General features: G+C 50.4%; 1 protein-coding gene across 3 annotated transcripts in view; it reads right to left on the reverse strand.

Moving 5' to 3' along the window:
* The window catches only part of MEGF11 (multiple EGF like domains 11), a 389787-nt gene that overhangs the window by 23723 nt on the left and 351920 nt on the right, over window positions 1-14144 (reverse strand). For all 3 annotated transcript variants that reach the window (XM_029237751.1, XM_029237750.1, XM_029237749.1), the window contains 5 exons: window positions 12889-13009; window positions 11765-11928; window positions 10567-10669; window positions 5090-5236; window positions 4581-4715 (listed from right to left, as the gene is read on the reverse strand). In XM_029237751.1, the coding sequence (XP_029093584.1) occupies window positions 4581-4715; window positions 5090-5236; window positions 10567-10669; window positions 11765-11928; window positions 12889-13009 (670 nt within the window). The remainder of the gene's footprint in view (window positions 1-4580; window positions 4716-5089; window positions 5237-10566; window positions 10670-11764; window positions 11929-12888; window positions 13010-14144) is intronic.

Raw genomic sequence — 14144 nt, forward strand, 5'->3', positions numbered from 1 at the left:
AGGCTGGGAATCCCACCTCTGCACTCAGTCCAGTGGTCCCTGCACTGCCCCGAAGCCTTCTGCTTTCCATTACCACACTTGTGTCAGCATCACTGATGTCACAACTGCGAGGGCAGGGAATGTTTATAGCTGGAAGGAGAGGGACAAATGCAGGGTGGCAGGTCTGTCTGCAGTTAGATGGCTGGAGGACCGGCCCCAAATGTCTTATCCCTGTCCCCCTGTTTCCTGTCTCTCCAAATCCAACCTGTTCCTTGAGCCTCAGTTCAGCCTCCTCCCCAGGAGAGCTCTCCTGGGTCCACAAGGTGCTCTCTTCCACTGAGCTCCCATGGTATTTCCACCTTGAGTCCTTTGTAGGATTTTGATCCCGGCCCCTCCTGGAGGAGTCATTCCTTGGCTCCTGGAGGAAGGGCTGGTTTCCTCAACAAAGCTGCAAGCTCCTTGAGGACTAGATATGAGTGTTCACCGAGCACCTCCCTCTCAATTCCCTCTCAATTCATCTTCCACCTGCTTCCTACAGCCTGAGCTCTCTAAAGCACAGCTCTCTTCATGGCACTCCTATGCCCTGCTCAAACATCCTCAGTGGCACCCTAGTGCCCTAGAATAAAACCTAGGTCCTAGAGATCAGCACTTAAACACACCTCATCACCCAGACACTGGACCACACACCACTTTCCAAATAACACCCCATGCCTTTCCTCCTCTGTGCTTTCACTCCAGCTGTTCCCTCCCAGAATTTCCCTGACCCTCATGCCCAGCTGTGGAAATCCTACCCTGCCTACAAGACACATCTTAAGAACCACCTCCCCGATGATCCCTCTGTAGTAGACAGCTAGTCCTTCAATATCAATTCTCTTCTTTCTTAGAAGTAGTTTTAACTGGGCGTATGTCCACCTGCACAGCGAGGTATGACCACGTGACTACATTCTGACCAATGGTAAGTGGAAATGCGTGTCTTTATTTGCCCATTCATCCTTCCTGTTGAAGAATAATGTGGATTATGGATGAGAATTGTGGGTAAGATAGCTGGAGCTCAAGCAGCTACCTTTCCTCAGAGGTGGAAGCCATGTGCTGAGGATGGCAGAACAACAAGATAGAAGGAGCCTGGGTCCCTGACATCTATGTAAGCTACCCTACCACTCCCTAGTGGCCTACTTCTGGATCTTTGCTTTTCTTTCTTTTTATCTTTTTGTTTTTTTTGTAAATGTGTGAGGGACACAAAGCTTGTCATCTTCAAGTCAGTTATTTTGGGTTTTTATGTTACTTATAGCTGAACTTAACCCTAACAGATTCACCCCTCTTCTCTGTTCTGGGAGGCTATGTCCCTGTTTGAGCTTCTAGGACCCTCTATTGGTTTCTTCCCTGGTCTTCTGTTACCGTGGCTTGTGAGCCGTTTCAGGCCAGGCCTGGGTTCCACCCGTGTCTGTACACCCACAATGCCTGGAAAAACAACAGGTGCTCAAGGCACGGTGGCTGAATTTGTGGACATAAACTGCTGCCCCTTCTCCCCCCACCCCAGCCCCCAAGTTCTGCTGGGAAAGGCTGAGCTCAGAATTTTCCCCTCTGGACTGCAGGCTTTATGAGGGCAGGGAACTTGGCTCTCTTGTTCTTTGTTGTGTTTGAGTGCCCAGCACAGTGCATGGCGTACAACAAACACTCAGGAACTATTCCCCAAATGGCCAAAACTGGCCCCAGGAGCAGTGACGTTCCAGTGGGTTCTGCTGGAATCAGTGATCCCTGTCCCTTCGAGCTCCTCTCAGTTTGACACGCTCCCCTCAAAGCCCAGTTCCAGCTGGCCCTACACCCTCCAAGATGGCCTCCTTGCATTTCTGTTATGGGGGAGGAAGTCCTTGAATCCCTGAGGCCCTCATTTGGCTGAGCCACACTGAGCATCAGGGGAAGGTGTTGATTCTTAAAGAAAAGCAACTTCCCCAGGCCCACGTCTCTTGAAATTTGGGCTGGCACCCCTCCCTTAGGCCACACTGCCTCATATTGTCAGCCCTTCCCCAACTGGATGGTGGGCACCTGGATCTGTGGCCACTCTGTGCCTCTCCTGGACATGATTAGCAATTGAGACAAACAATACCAGGCTCTCTAGCCCAAAGCCTTGGGTTTGGGTACTAGTTTTATTTATGTATTCAACAAACACTTCTATGGCACTTTTATGTACCACTGTTCAGAATGCTTCACAAATATTAGTTTAATTAACCTTGTAATACTCTCATTATTACATATTTTCATTATTACTAACTCTACAGATGAGGAAACTGAGGGACTGAGGGGTTAAGTAACTTGCCCAAGGTCACACAGCCAGGAAGCTCTGCCACTCACTGGCTAAGTACCTCCAAGCAAACCACATCACCCCTCTCAGTCTCTGTTTCCTCATCTTTGAAATGGGACTGATAACCCTCACCCACTGGCCTTGGGCTATAGTTAACGGTTATGGGCACGATGGCCGATTTGGGCCCTGTGCCCTTCCCTAGCAAAAACCTTAGCTCCTTCCAGGGCAGGTCCACTGCCAGGAGGATGACATGCATCTCACCTGTTTGCAGCTCAGCCTCCAGCTTTGGCTTCCTGAAAAGCAGGTCACCCAGCATGCTCTTCCCTGCCTCTGGGAGGTACATGATGTGGGGAACCCATCCCCTAGTCCTGGCCCTCTGTGGGGAGCCGGGTGCCAGAGATGCTCCACTGACACCCATCCTAAAACCAACTCTGAGCTTCTCTAACAAGACAGTCTTATCTTTGAAGTCTTTCTCACATATGCAAGGCTGACAAATTCACCCACAGAGCTGCTAATGTGATCAGTCTAATACATTAATTGGTTAACTTCTTAGCTGAATCAAGAGTGAGGCAAAGAGAGGGTGGTGGAGAGAAGGGGGACTGGTGAAAAGAAAACATCTGGTTGTATTTAATCTATGTTTAACGATTCTGCATAAGCAGTGTCTGTAATTTGTAACTCGCTGGAAAGCCAGTCATTAGAAAGCGTCAGTTCAATTTTTTACAAGGTTTGAGACTTAACCAGGGCAGTTGCCATTAATAGCAAACTCTGTTAGATCTATGTGTGGAAAATACTCATTAGGCCAGCGGGCGATAAATCAGACATTGCAGGATGTGAGAGTTACTCCTCGGGCTGCTTAGGTCCTAATTTAGACCTGGCCTTTCTGTATTGACAGCTGGGTCTCCGATTGTTTAATAAGTAAACCTCGACACGTCAGGTTATGATTAAACTGTCCTAGGAGGACTGCAAGCAAATGAAACTGTCACGTATGTTTCCCTGGGGTCCAAACTTCTCATGACCTCAAAGCATCATGGAGTTAACTTTCCACTCATACATATTAATGGCCCACACACTTAGAAAAATAGCCGAGCTCAGTGGTCATTATTCATCAAAAGAATCCAGTCCCCTGGGAGGCAGTGAGCTCTCAAAGGAAGTATTTAAGCAGAGGCCAGATGAGACTCTCACAGATGACCTTGAAGTTGCTTTTAGCTCTAAGTTTACCTTAGACTAAGATCCTTTCACTCCTTACAGGTTAAAGTACAAATTCTGCAACCTTGTCTTCAAAACTTTCCAGGAGTCCCCAGACTACCTTCTCAGTCCCCTTTGCCATCCACAGCCCCTGCATCCTCCTGCCATTCCCTATGGCTGGAGAGTCGCATATGCACGCCTCTGTGCTTTGCCCAGATTGGTTCCTCTACCCACAATGACTTTCTTCCATCTCTGCCTTTTAGGCTAAGGCCCAGCTGAAGTCCTACACGGCACAGAGCCATCCCCCAAATCCACCCTGCCTTGGCCTAACTAAGCCAGGGACAGCAGTAAGCAATGGTGTGCAACGGAGCCAGCTTCTACCTTCACACTGGCTATTAAATATTCGGGAATTTCACGACCGGTGTTAAACCGGTACCTTAGAATCATCCATGGTGGGAATATCTACAGCATGGAAATTTGCAAATGATACAGATTAGGGCTTCCCCCCCCCCCCCCCAGAGAGCCAGTTTAGCAGCACACCAATTCAATAAGCTTTATCTCCCTTTTCAACTCCCGTTGAGTGGAAGAGTTGGCTGGAGTTGGTGCTGTGGATTCTGCAGCTGAGACAGGAAAGCGTGTGGTGAGGGATTAGTGTTGGCCTGAGTGTGAGGGGAGAAGGGCTGGGAAGTTGCCATCTCCAGGGAAGCCAGAACTGTCTCCTCTGAGCTCCCACAGTGCTCTCTGCCTTTCCCACTTGGCACTCAGCACAAGCCATTTGGGGTCACTTCATATGTGGACCTCATCTACGCTTGTTTCAATTTTTATCCGCTTAGACTGGGCTTTGGAGTCAGAATTTGTTTCTCAGCTCTGCTGCTTCTAGCTGTGAGACCATGGAGAAGTCATTTAACCTCTCTGAGCCTGTTCCTTCAACTGCATAATGGCTTTGTCTCACACCCCGTGGTGTGTCCAATTCTTATTAAGGTAGGTCTAAGCCCTGAAGAGCCAAGGAGCTGCCTCCACAGAGCATGATGAGAATCCTGAACCTTCCTTCCCTGCTACTTCCCTCCTGGGACTCCTCGTCTCGCTGGTCCACACACCTTCCCCCTGGAAACAGTACCTTGGTTGCAGAGGGTTCCGGAGAATCCGGGGAGGCACTCACAGATGCCGCTGGCGTGATGGCAGGGCCCGCTGCTGTGCACGCAGAGGGGGCACGGCTGGGCGCAGCTGTGGCCATAGAACCCAGGGGCGCAGACTGGGGGTGAAGGGGAGAGGGTGGTCAGCAGCCCAAGGGGCCCCAGCCAGCCTGGCTACTTGTCCAGTCCCACACAGCGATGAAGAGAGGCTTCTCAGAAGCGTGGGGAGAGTCGCGTCTGCCCCACACCTGGGAGGGCCCGTCCCTTTCTACAGAGAGGAGTTGTGGTCTGGTCCTGTTTCTACTGGGGAGCCAGGCTAGGCCCTGAACTTGGGGACAGAAAAGTCAGGGCCAGGAGAAAGGGGATTAGAGGGAGGGACTTGATGGGGACCGACTGTGTAAGCCCAGCCTCTCTCAGGCCAGTCCTAGTTCCAGCTGGGAAGGCTGGGGAGGATGAGCTGTCCGAGGTCTGAGGGGTAGGGTCTCAGCCTTACTTCTCTGGCATAAGGGTCCTCGGAAGCCCGGGGCACACTCGCAGCTCCCATCCTCTGGGGAGCAGGAACCGCCGTTCTCGCAGCTGCAGGACACGGAGCAGTTGGGGCCCCAGTGACCGGGCGGACACGTGCTGTCACAGTGGATGCCTGTGGGCCAGAGGCATACTCAAGTCAGTGGTAAGGGGCGAGGGTGAAAGGAAGAATGGGGGGGGGGGACTATGCAGTAAGAAGAGGTGGAGGCAAACACAGTACATCTGGGAATACGGAGGAGAAAAACAGAGAAGCTTGGCTGGTCAGGGAGGGCTTCCAGGAAGAGGCGATGCCTGAACTGAGTCCTAAAGACCAAGGAGGAATTGACCAGATAAAGGAAACCCTATGTGCAAAGAGCAGGAGGCAGGAGAGAGAATCACACCTTGAAAGATAAAACAGCATAGTGTGGTTGAACCATAAAGTACAAGATGGGATACGGCAAGAGATGAGATTGTGGGAATCAGAAGGGATCAGATCATGAAGGGCTTCCTTTGTCTTTGACATCTTAGCTGGAATCCAAGGTTAGTGCAGCAAGTGAGTGCCATTATAGGGGCTACATGAGCTGGGAGTGAGTTACCTGCCCACCCACGTTAGCCCAGGAGCCACCAATCCTTGCTGGGCCCTAGCCAACCAGCCCCTGGGCAGTGGCTTAGAGAGTGGGTGGGGTCTTTTCAGATTCTTTTGACCACAGTCCTCAGTGCAATATGTATTTTATATCAAACGTGCACACACATGTATAATAGAAACCAACATTTTGCAAATGACATTTACTGTCACTGTGATGCAATCTGATGTTTTCCCTGCACTATGATGTATTCTATGTCCTTAAGAAAAAAAAAAGCTAGTTGTGACCCAAAAAATTGATTTAATGACCTTCAGTTTGACATACAGTGGCCTATGCGGGAAGGGATGGAATCTGTCAAAAAGAAAGAGGAGCAAGGTCTACATGGTCTTTTTGAGCTGAGAGAAAGGAAATATGTGTTGGGGTGATTACAGCTTGAAGGCTGAGAAGAATTTTTAAAGGCCTGAGGCTGGATGCCCAGCTCTGGCGTGGGGTTTCCTCCCAGGCAGAAAGGCTTCTAGTCCACCACGCGTAAGGTGAATGGACCGTGGGGACCCAGGAGACCAATTTGGCTTTGGAAGGTGAATATCAGAGGCTCAGAGAGGAGCAGAATTAGTTTAAAAAGCACGTCTGCCTTGTTATAAGGAAAGGGGTCGTGAGAAAGAAAAAGAAAGAGGGAGGAAGACATTCAGGCTTAGTGAACAGAGCCGGTCCTAGCAGCAGCAGGAGAGCGGTGGGACCAGTTTAGAGGCAGGCTGGAATTATACAAGCTTACCTGGGTGGGTGGGGAAAGGCGAGGGGGCAGAACAGGGGAGAGAGTGGAGAGGGAGGGGATGCAACAGGCTTCACTCTCCTCCAGCACCTCAGTCTAGCCCGTGCTTCCTCCCTGGGCCTCCCTCCCTGTGACAGCTCAATTCTGCAGCAGGGTGGAGGCTTCAGATGCCACTCTGCAGGAAATAGGCCTCTGAATGGAGGGAATGGGGTGCGGGGAGCTTCTTCCTGGGAATACAGTCTTTCCCCAGTGAGAATCTGGTGGTCACATTTCCTCCTCAATGGAGGTCTCTCCCAGTGGAGTTTCAGGTGCACAAGAGGTGAAGCCCGGACAAGCAACACGGATGGACCGAAGGGGAGCCTGGGGCGAGGGAAACCACAAAGCTGTTTAAAACCAAAAGCCATGATCTGCCCCAAGGAATTCTCTGGCCTGTGGTTGTTGAAAACAACCTGTTCAGACTGCAGGCCGAGGGACCCTGCTGCTCTTGGGAGGCGCGCTGGACTATGGAGGAGCTCCACTGTCTGACGGGGGCCTCCAATCCCTCCTGTGCAGCAAGCACGCTTGGCTAGGCTGCCCAAGGCTCTTTCCCATAGTTGTAGGCTTTTCCCTAAAACTGTATGCAGATATTACTGTGATTAATAAAACACAATGCATGCAAAACACCCCAGAATTCATGGCAGCTTGTTGCTATCATGTTTTCCCCCAAATCAGTGGATGTTAAAAGTACAGCTACTCTCATGTGTGGGATCCTCCAAATGTTTTCATGTCAAAAAGGTGTCCTCGCGCTTCCCTGGTGGCGCAGTGGTTGAGAGTCCGCCTGCCGACGCACGGGTCACGGGTTCGTGCCCCAGTCTGGGAAGATCCCACATGCCGCGGAGCGGCTGGGCCCGTGAGCCGCTGAGCCTGCGCGTCCGGAGCCTGTGCTCCGCAACGGGAGAGGCCACAACAGTGAGAGGCCCGCGTACCGCAAAAAAAACAAAACAAAACAAAACAGGTGTCCTCTTTTTTGGAGATTAAGAACCACAGGTGTAAGGTGATTATGCTCAGATTGCAGATGGCTGCAAGGGCCCACTGGGTTCTAGGATCTGCCAATTATTCTAGTCTAGGCCTGGTTCTGTGGGTGTGGGGCTCCTGTTTGAGGCTGTTATATGTCCTAAGAGCTCCCTGGAACTTAAGACATTGGCATCTAAGTGGAGAGAAGGGTCCAGGGTTTCCCCTTGCGTGGAAAAGCCAGTTGCACCAGTGCGGTCAAAGGGCTTGACCTTGGCCTAAAGGGAGGTCAAACTACAGCTTCTGAAGAGGAGTGGCATCATCAGTTAGTTGCCTTCTCTAGGCCCTGCTCTCCCTATTGTTGAATGGGGGTAATAATCCCCCCTAGGGGTCCTTCCCATTCTTCCCCTTAGGGAATCTCTTTGCTTTATCTTTCAGGGCCCCCTACACATCCACACTGGTGGGTAAAGCTAGGCTAAGAATCTATATATTGTGACCTCTAGTTCATGTCACAAGGCTAGCAGCAATTCAGCAGCCCACATCCTTCAGGGACTGTTTTGGGTTTTGGGGTCTTCCTTCTCCAGGAAGTCTTCCTGAATGTCTGCCTAGGGATTCAAGCATCTATTTGATAGTGGCATACAACTTTGTCCCTATCATTTGAATATTTCATATATATGTGTCCTGTGAAGACAGGGACTATGGCTTCTTGACACTTCTCTCTTTATCCAGGTGCTCCTAATGGGCAGGGAAATGATCTTGGTCATTTTTGCATCTCTAGTACCCAGGACAGTGTCTGGCACACAGTAGGTGCCCAGGGGCTATTGCTGTTGAATTTTGCCATTTACTGCTGGGCCTAGCACAGTGCCGGGCACATGGTAGCTGCCAAATAAAGACTCGGTGATGGCTCGAGTCAATAAATGCTAGCTGAATGAATAAATGGTTCCCCTTTACAATGCAATCCAGTGTCTCCCATCCTGTTGGCACTAATGTCCTGAGACCTTGGGCAGCTCCCTTTCCTCATCTGTAGCATAGGAGGTTGGAGCGGAACATCGTCAAGGTCTCCTTCACTTCAAGGGGAAAGGCCATACATGGTTATAGGCCAGCTTCTTTCAATTTATTTCAATAAACACTGAGTAAGCACCTACTATGTGCAGGGCAAGGTGAATTAGATATCATGCCAGTCAAGAAGTGTGTGGCTAAGGGGGGCAAGGGGAGAAGACATGTACATGCTTAGAGCAAAGAGAAACAAGTGTTGAGCCTAGGCACAAGCAACATGCCAGGGGCTCAGTAGTCAGCAGTGGGTGGGGAGGGCTTGCCGAGCAGGGGGCTGGGGCCTTTACCCTGCACCCTCCCTGTCTTTCCTTGGTTTCCTTCTGCTTGACAAATCTCAGGACATCAATTGCTCCTTTGAAACAACTTCAGGACCACGCTTGGGGAAATTAGTTTTAGAACAGCAGAGACCTTGCTGAAAGGTTGTCCATCAAAGACATAATTTTTAAGCACCAGATGTCATTGAAATCTTATCGGTTCACTCGAAATTAAGGCAATGAAAAATTAAAATGGATTTCCATTTGGCTCCAGCTAAGAGTCTAGGGTGCCAGTAACCAGTGTGGAGCCTAGCTCTGTACTAAGCGGCAGGGCAAGGGAGTCAGGTCGGAGATGCTACAGAGGAAGCAATGTCCCCAGCCCTCAGCTGCTCAGAAACTTTCTGGTTGCGGAGAACAGAGGTTGCCCAGCAGCCTGGTGTGAATTATTCACGTGAGGACCTACACTGCCAGCAATGCCTGTATTTCTTTCTCCTTGCTGTCCACCACTTTGGGAATGGCCAGTGGGTTCATTCACATAACATTAACACTGTATTTGTGGCTTACACTTACTGAGCACCTATTACGTGCCAGGCACTGTTAGCGCTTACAGGTATTATTAACTCATCTAAACTTCAAAATGATCTTGTAGTTATAAGGATTATAATTATCTGCATTTTACGGATGGAGGATTCAGGCCCTGAGAGGGTAAAGGACTTGCCCAAGGAGGTCTGGTGCCAGCTCTGTGTTCTTAACCATTTCTCAGTGTGTGGCAGGCAGTGGATACAGTGGTGAACAAGGCAGATGTGGCCCCTGCCTCCACAGAACTGATGGTCAAGGTGGGAGGCAGATAATAAACAAATCGTTACTCAAATCAGAGTTCAGTGACAACTGAAGTAAGTACAGCAAAATGCTGTGAGAATTCATTAAAGGGGCTCTTTCATAGTCTTGGCCAGGTTGGGGAGGTGGTAGTATCAGGGGGAGAGAGCCCTCCCAGAGGAAGTCATCTTTACGTCGAAATATGATGGATGAGAAGGTGTTATTAGGTGAAGAGAAGGGGAAAGAGTGATCTAGGCAGAGGGAATGCACATTTGAGGCCTGGAGTCAGGGAGGGTGGTTGGCCCAGGTGGTGGAGTGAAGTGAGTGATGGGAGGGCGCAAAAGAGAGGTGGAGAAGTTGGGCAGGGCCTTACAGGGCCATGTGGACCCCAGGTCACTGTAAGGATTTTGGATCAGTGTCTTGGGAAGCCATGGAGGCATCCTGGGCAGGAACTGATGTGAACGGATCTGGCCACCATGTGCAGAGTGGATGCAGCTGTGCAAGAGGGGAGGCCCACGGAAAAACGGGAGGCCGAGGCAGTGCCTGCTGAGGGATGGTGCTCAGTGGACGAGGGTGGTGGCAGTGGCTGGTGAGAAATGGATGGATTTGCCATCTATTTAGGAGGTGAGCTGCCAGGACACATGTAGGGGCCAGGAGTCTGAGCCTGGGCTAAGGAGAAAGTTCCCTGTCCGCCTCTCCACCATATCCTCTGCAAACACAGGTTGAGCACCCACACCTCTGTCTGCATTTTTAAAAAACTGGTCTGTCCCTAGCCCTTAGAACAGAGCCTGCACATACTAGGTGTTCAATTAATATTTGTTTACTCAAAGGGAATGAAATGGAGAACTGAAGCCCAGAGGATATAAAGAAAAGGTGCATATGTAGGAAGCAAGAAGAAGAAAAGGTGAAGGAAAAAACGAAGGAACAGTCAAGAGAAGCAGGAGAATACCAAGAGCTCAGTTTCACAGGGCCAGGATGGTGGCATGGCAGAGGGGGTTACCTGTCCATCCGGCTAGGCAGCAGCAGTGGCCTGTGACGGGATCGCAGCCATCGGCGTGGCTGCAGTCACAACGCTCACTGCAGTTCAGCCCAAATGTGCCATCCTGTGGAGAGAAGGGGGAGAGAGAAATGACGAGACCTAGACCCTCAGAGGTTCTCACACTTCTTTTGGATGTTGATGACAAAACTGAGCCACTGCCCAACAAGGATGAAGAGAAACTGGGGCTGGAGCACTGTGGAGGCACTTTTTATAACTGGGGATCCAGTGAAGCCACTCCAAATAATTCTTTGGCTGCATTACGAAGAGTATGCAGTTTGGAAGGAGGGAGGTGTTGGTCCTGCCCTACCTCTCAATGGTCAAGCTCAGAGAGCTGTAATGATCATTAATTAAAATTGTAAATGAAAATGCACCTTGCAAATTTTTAAACATTGATCACATGTGAGGAATGACTATGATTTTTTCTTTGTGGGTAAGAAGGTGGCGGTCAACATTTGTTGTGTGCCCATCAGGTATCAAGAGTCTCATATAATTCATTTCTCTTAATCTTCACAACGACTCTATGAGATGGTTCCATTATATGCAAAATTTAAAGATGAGGTGAAGTAACATGCTCCACGTAACACGGCTAGGATGAGGCAAAGGCAGGACTGGAACCCAGGATTGTAGGATTCATTCAACAATATCCTATCAGTTGGTTTAACTTAACTTGTATCTTAGACTAAGATCCAGGGATTAAGTCTAGGTGGGTTATTACTGGATAATGCTTGGTTTAGTCCTCCCAATCTTGATCATAAAATTATAGACTGTTGGAACCAGAAAGAAGCTTAGACGTTATTATCAAGGAATGGCAACTCTGATGGATTAGTAAGAGCTGTCCTATAGCACTGTGTCAAGAAGGATTCTGAAGCTGCATCTGGGCTCAGGTAAATGTGCCAGAGTCAATAATGTTTCCCAAGAGCACCCAGGGGAAAGTGAGGCCACATCACCGTATCTGCTAAGTATCTGTCATTTTATAGATGAGAGGGCTGAGGCCAGAAGTAGGACAGAGAGGTTAGAGCTAGGGCTGAGACCTGAATCCAAGTGTCCCACAACCTGGTCCAGTGCTCTTCTCTGTGCACCTCTGTGGACAAAAAAAACTACAGGGAAAGGGCATGGGGGGCTGATGGGCCCACCCTGTCCTTCCCCGCCCCACACTCACCGGGCAGGGCAGTTCGCAGTTGTCCCCCAGCCAGCCAGGGGTGCAGAAGCAGGAACCATCGGTGGGGCTGCAGGCCGCTCCATTGGCACAGGTGCAGCTCTCGTTGCAGTTCAGGCCCCACGTCCCACTGGGACACGGCAGGGTGCAGTCGAGGCCCTGCCACCCTGAGGGGAGGGAACGAGGCTGTCACCTCTCCATCTAGGCCCAGCATGGCTTTCTGCCCACTCCCCCCAGCTCTGTACAAGGCATCATACCCAAACCACCCCTTCTCTGATTGCTAGGTTAGAACACACATTCCACATTTGGAGTCCACTCAGAAACACAGCAAGGCTGTTGAGAGAGCGGGGGCTAGAACCTGGGTCTCCTGCCTCCCGGTTCTCACTGTTTTTGCCATCGGTGGGTGATCCCACCTGGGACAGGGAACCAGTGGAGGCGGAGAGGGCTATCTGTGCCGAGGGTATACTCAGGAAACTTATCTCAGGGCCCTGTGTTTTGGTGATAGGCTGATTTCCCATTCTGAGGCTGGTTACTGGCTTGTCTGCCCTCAGATCCATTTCTCCCCTTCCCCTGCTCTGTTCTGTATCCCAGGGGGCTGACTCCTGCAGCTGCTCCCAGATGGGCTTGCCAGTGGGAGACCTGGCCGGTGATGGGAGGGCGGGAGCAGGAGAGATGCCAGGTATCTCCTCTTCCTTCTCTGCTATGAGCAGGGCCTCTGGTGGTGGCTGTGTCTCAATGCTCCAGCACCATCTTGCAGCCCCTCTGCCCACATCCCAGCTCCCACCAGATGGCCCTCACTCCCAGGCTCTGGGAACTCCACTTCCTCCCTTTGTCCCTTTCACCCTGGAAGTGGTAGCAACTGTGGGAGAAGCTACTACTTTCTGGGTTGCTCATGTTCCCTTGTAAGTCCTTTCAGCTCTTCTAACACTGTGGTAACAAATCCCCTTTATTACATTCCTGCTGTTGAAGTCCCTGGCGTGGGTCTCCTTGGCTGGAACCTTACATATAGGCTCCCCGACCCTGCATGTGGGTGGGTGGGGCAGGGGCAGCCCAGACCCCTCAGCTGGCAGCCCACCTGGGCACTGTGCACATCTGAGGGGATGGGATTGGGAAAGAAGGCACATTACCCTCCTTGCAGGTGCAGGAGCCATCTACTGGGGAGCAGGTGCCACCGCTGTTACAGCTACAGACGGATGAGCAGTTGGGGCCGTAGGTCCCTGCTGCACAGGGAACTGCACAGACCTCCCCCTAGAAAACGAGGAGGGGAATTTTGGGTCAGAGGTTGCCCCATGCTGGGTGGTTGTGGCAGGTAGAATAATGCCCACCCCCGCCTCCCCCCCACCATGTTCTTATCACTGGAACCTGTGAATATGTTACCTCACGTGGCAAAAAGGACTTTGCAGGCGTGACTAAGGACCTTAAGACAGAGGAAGTGTCTTGGATTAGCCAGGTGGGCCCAAATCACAAGTGTCCTTATGAATAGAAGATGACCAAAAAGGTAGCCTCAAGAAGTCCTCCATCTGCCTGCACTGACTTTGAAGATGGAGGAAGGGCGCCACAAGCCAAATAATGCAGTGGCCCCTAGAAGCCAGAGGCCTCATTTTACAGCCAGCAAGAAAACGGGGACCTCAGTCCCACAACCCTAGGAACTGAATTCTGCCAACAATCCAAATGAGCAGAAAACAGATTCACCCCTAGAACCTCCAGAAAGGAACACAGCCTGCTGACACCTTGACTTTAGTCCTGTGAGACCCATACCAGACTTCTGACCCACAGAAATGTAAGACAGTACATTTGTTTTGTTTGAAGCCTCTAATGTGCTAATTTGTTACAGCAGTGATAGGAAAGCAATACAGTGATCCTCACTATTTGGGGGAGGGGTCAGGCCTCCAGACCACAGCTCTAGGATGGGCAAAGCCCTCAGGAAACTTGACCCCTGAATCTGTATTAGGTCACAGCAGCATGGAATTTAACCCTCTGCCTCTCAACCAATCTTATTTGATTCTCACCAGCAACCCCCTGACGCAGACAATAATATCCTATCCCTGTTTACCCGAACCTCAGAGAAGTTAAATGTAAATTATAATAGCTAATGCCCATTAAGTCCTTTCTCAATATCCAGTACCATGCATACATCATCTCATTTAATCCTTATAAACCTTCAGCAGATAGGAACTAATGCCTCAGCATTATTCCCACTTAACAGATAGAACAATTGTCAGAGAAGTTATGGAATTCAGCCCAGGTCATGGAGCTAAACATGGTTGATCTCTATTTGAACCAAGGCTGTCTGCTTAACCATTCTGTCACCAGGTGTCATAAACCAGCTTTCCTGGAAAGCATTCTCTGAGATGGAAACTAGCGAGCTTTTAAATTTTTAATT

Source organism: Monodon monoceros, unplaced genomic scaffold (assembly GCF_005190385.1).
Source record: "Monodon monoceros isolate NGI ecotype Baffin Bay Population unplaced genomic scaffold, NGI_Narwhal_1 Super_Scaffold_21, whole genome shotgun sequence".
NCBI classification, from domain to species: Eukaryota; Metazoa; Chordata; class Mammalia; order Artiodactyla; family Monodontidae; genus Monodon; species Monodon monoceros.